Source organism: Plasmodium reichenowi, chromosome 14 (assembly GCF_001601855.1).
Source record: "Plasmodium reichenowi strain SY57 chromosome 14, whole genome shotgun sequence".
Lineage (NCBI taxonomy): Eukaryota > Apicomplexa > Aconoidasida > Haemosporida > Plasmodiidae > Plasmodium > Plasmodium reichenowi.
This window is the reverse complement of record NC_033659.1, coordinates 2947890-2953135: the sequence shown is the minus strand read 5'-3', so window position 1 is coordinate 2953135 and position 5246 is coordinate 2947890. Positions and strand designations below refer to the sequence as shown.

Sequence of the window (5246 nt, the reverse complement as noted above, 5' to 3'; positions counted from 1 at the left end):
ATAATATAAATATTATTTATAATTTTTTTTCCCTTGAAAAAAAAAAAAAAATAAAAAACGGTTTTTTTTAAAAATAATTTTTTTTTTTTATTTTTTTATTTTTGTTTATATTTTTATATTTTTTTATTATATTAATTAAAAAAAAAAAAAAAAAAAAAAAAAAAAAAAAAAAAGTGATAAATATATCTTTATACAAATGATATATATATGAATATATTATATATTATATATTATGCATATATTTTTTTTTTTTCTTTTTATAGCGTAATATTATATAATTTTTTTTTCTTTAAATATAAAAAAAAAATATATAAACATGTATGTATAATAAATACATATATAAATACTTTTATATAATTTTTAATATACTTATATAATATATATATATATAAATATATATATTTATTTATTTATTTGTTTATGTTTATATGCTTATATCACCCCCTCATGTTATTGTATCTATAATGAATGTTATGATATAATTTTAAATGAAAAAAATATTATATATAAGAATATTTTTAAGTACACCTATATGAAAATAAAATTATTTTTCGTAGCCTCATGTTTTTAAATCACAAAAGGAATTTATTTACATATATAAATTTTATTTTCCTTCCTATTATATATACAAAACATAAACTTTTAAGAAAAAAAAAAAAAAAAAAGAACTTTCTCTCTTAAAATCTTTTGGAGAGCATATCATAATTTTCAGATGAAATTTAATAAAGAACAATTTATAAATGAAGAAGATAATGTTGCATAAATTTTTATTGTACACCTTGAAAAAAAAAAAAAAAAAAAAAAGGTACCTCTACATGTAAAATTTAAAATATTATATTATTTTATATATTCTTTTTAATATTTTTACAAATATATATAAAATTAAAACAAAATCTTTCACTAAAAAAAAAAAAAAAAATGAAAAATGAAAAATGAAAAATTTTTATTTTTTTTTCCCTTTCTTTTATTTAATTTCCAAAAAAATAAAAACATTAAATATAAATATATTTTTTTTTTTTTCCTTTCATATTTATATTATATTACATGTGAATACAAAATGTGGTCAACAATATTAGGACAAAAAAAGACATTGGCATACAATTTTCATAGAACTCAAAGTGTAAATGCAAAAAATACGGTACTTTTTTTTTTTTTTCTTCTTTTTTTTTTTTTTTTTTTTGAGATATATTTATAAATAAAATTATATATATTTATATTAATAAAATTATAATTTCAATTAAAATTATAATTTTATTTAATAAAATAAATTAAAAAATATAATTAATATATAATTATTTTTTTATAATTATTTAATTAAAATTATATCAAACATAAAAATTTTATTATTAAAAATTATTCATAAGCCTATAAAAATGTTATTTTCCAAATATTTTTATAAAAAAATATAATATTAAAGTATGAAAACTTTATTTTTCATTAAATGAAAATATTTCAAATTTTTATTTCTACAAAATCACAGTTTTATATTTATTTAATTTTTATTTATTTTTTTTTTTTTATTAAATTAATTATCTTATTATTATCCCTATATGTATGATTATGAAATATATTTCCATAAGATATTAATTAAGAAAAAAAATAAAATAAAAAATAAAAAATAAAAAATTATTATATAATTATATATGTATGTATATATATATATATATATATATATATATATATATATATGTATATATATGTATATATATGTATATATATGTATATATATGTATATATATATGAATAAATAATATATAAATAAGTTGAACATACATATTGTGAGATATCATAGGTATTTATATGATGTGTAATTATATATAAATATATATATAGAGAGAAAGATATATATAAATTTAACGTATGCATATATATAATTATATCCCTTCTCCAATTTTCCATAGCCGTATATAGATATATACTGAAAGGATACCCTTATATGTATGCCTTAATTTGTTTACCCTCTATTTATATAAAAATATATATTGACAATATTGAAATATATATATTATTTGTAACTTCCTTTGTTACAGTGTTTATATATATATATATATGTATATATGTATATTATTTTGTGCTGATCCCTAATTACATAGTAATATATATTTAAAGGATAACCATATATAAAATTATTTTATTGTATAGATATTGTATGTATATATTTTTATTTATTCTGTACTGAAGAGAGTTATATATATATATATACATTTGAAGGATAGCCCCTATAGAATTATTTAGCTATATATATATATATATATATATATATATATATATATATATATATATAGAGTATTTGGATATATTTTTTTTTAATTTGTTTATGGCTGTATATATATATATATATATATATATATTTATGTACATATTTTTATTTATTTTGTAATAATGACAGTTATATATAGATTTACATTTGAAGGATAACCCATATAGAATTATATTGCTATATATATATATTGAGTATTTGGATAAATATTTTTTTAATTTCTTTATCGCCGTATTTATATATACATATATATTTATTTATTCTGTACTGAAGACAGTTATATATATATTTACATTTGAAGGATACCCCATATAGAACTATTTTTCTATATATATATATATATATATATATATATAGAGTATTTGGATATATTTTATTTTAATTTGCTTTTCGCAGTGTTTATATATATATATATATATATATATATATATATATATTTATTTATTTATTTATTTATTTATGTATATATTTTTATTTATTGTGTACTGAAGACAGTTATATATATATTTACATTTGAAGGATACCCCATATAGAACTATTTTTCTATATATGTATATTTGTATTTATTTTCTACCCAAGATAGTTACACATAGATATATATTTAAAAGATCCCCGTTTATATATACAAATATTTATTTGCCATCACATATATAAAGATATATATAGAAAGTACTTATATTTGTATAATTGTAAGACTCTTTAGAAAGTTATTTGTGAATATATGAATTATTGTATTTCTTCTTTACTTCCCCTGTGTTATATATAGATATATATACAAAATTTAAAAATACATATATATATATATATATATATATATATATATGTATATTTATTTATTTATTTATTTATATATATATAGTACCAGTGTATGCATCAACATATCTGCATAAAGATATATATAGAACGTATTACATATATATATATATATATATATATATATATATATATATATATATATATATTATTTGAACTAATTTTATAATAGTGTTTATATTTACAGATATATATATTTTGAAATTTTTAAATTGAATTATTTTATATATATATATAATTACTAAATTTGAACACATTTATATAGATAATATTTTATATTGTTTGATTTTTTCACTTCTTTTCTTTTTTTATTTTATTTTATTTTTATTTTGTATAAATTCATTTGATTTATACCTTTTATTTTCATATACCGAAAGAAAATGGCTAAAAAAATGTCTAATGTTATTACCAATAATAATGCTAATTCTATGGGATTATTTGTAAATGTTTTAAAATGGGCAACACCTAAAGCAGAATTAAATGAAATGCTGGAAAAATATAATATTGTTTCTTTGGAAGACTTTGTGAAAAATTACCAGAACTATAAGCAAGATAAGATGAAAAATATACTTACTGCTGTTGTAGGTATTGTTGTGAAGAAACATTTTAAATCTGATATTCTTAACAAGGTATATTTCTTACAATGGGATATTTCAGATTTTATGGGCAATGTTGTTTCTGTATATGTTAATGTACTTAAACATTTTGATATTGAACTTATAGAAGAAGGCAATTTGGTAGTTTTAGTTAATCCAGATATTCATAAAAGAAATGAAAATTCTGGAGACGAATCTATAGATTTGTACAATTTACACGACATTATAAATGTTGGTACAGTTGCTTATATGCATAAATGTAAGGGAAGAAATGCATATAATGATACATGTCCTTATTTATTGTATGTACCTAGACAAGGATACTTTTGTTCTCGTCATATTGGTTCTCAAAGTAGATCTCATTCTTATTTAAGCGATGAAGGAAAAAATAGTTTACTGTTTGAGTTCCCTATTATTCATAACACAGCAGAACATAACGCAAAGGAAGATAACGCAAAGGAAGATAACGCAAAGGAAGATAATGCAAAGGAAGATAACGCAAAGGAAGATAACGCAAAGGAAGATAACGCAAAAGAAGATAACACAAGAAAAGAAGACACACAAAAATTCTCACATTCTTTGCACAGATTATATTCAAGTTCTGAAATCAAACCTATTCCGTGCAAAAAAACAAATTTTCAGAATTGCAATCATCTAGATAATGATTTATTATCTGAATATAGTTTAAGTGCCAATTATAATACTACATCTAATAGTAGTAATTTCCTTGAATCATTAAGTGAACAGAATAGTTCCAATTTTTTAAGTTCATGCAAAGAGAACTTAAAACAAAATCCACCACGACCATCACGTGAAACAATTGGAGTACAAAAACTATTCCAAGGAAGAAATGAAATAAATAAACCATCGTCTGAAATTTGTTGTGTACCACAATCATTTTATGGATTAAACACACTTCGTAATCTATCAGATGAACTATATATAGCACAGAGTACGTCAGGTAGAATATGTGCAGCACAGAACACGCCAAGTGGAATATATGGAAATCAGAACACGTCAAGTGAAATATTTGGAACACAGAACATGTCAAGTGGAATATATGGAACTCAGAACATGCCAAGTGGAATATATGGAAGTCAGAACATGTCAAGTGGAATATATGGAAGTCAGAACATGTCAAGTGGAATATATGGAACTCAGAACATGCCAAGTGGAATATATGGAACTCAGAACATGTCAAGTGGAATATATGGAGCACGTAAATCATGCGAAGGAACGAATGGAATATTGAAAAATTTAAATAGGGAAAAAAAGGTATATGATGCATCATCTATGAAAGGTATTTTACAACGAAAAATATTCATTAAGGAAGAAAAAAATGAAGCGTCATCCTATATGAATAAATTACAAAAATCATCATGTAAAAGAAGTAGAACAGAACATATTTCAGATACTATTAAAGAAAGAGTACAACAACAGCAAAGAAAAAATGTATTAGAAAAAAAAGGATGTGAAAAAAAAGAATGTGAAAAAAAAGGATGTGAAAAAAAAGAATGTGAAAAAAAAGGATGTGAAAAAAAGGAATGTGAAAAAAAAGGATGTGAAAAAAAAGAATG

The 5246-nt window shown here is 19.5% G+C and overlaps 1 protein-coding gene across 1 annotated transcript in view; it reads left to right on the top strand.

Moving 5' to 3' along the window:
• Positions 1 to 3453: 3453 nt before the first annotated feature.
• Positions 3454 to 5246, top strand: part of PRSY57_1472900 (nucleoporin NUP116/NSP116, putative) — a gene marked incomplete at both ends in the record, with an annotated part of 3063 nt that continues 1270 nt past the window's right edge. Inside the window, one exon of the mRNA XM_012910325.2 lies at positions 3454 to 5246. This exon is cut by the window's right edge and continues 1270 nt beyond it. Within this exon, the coding sequence (XP_012765779.2) occupies positions 3454 to 5246 (1793 nt within the window).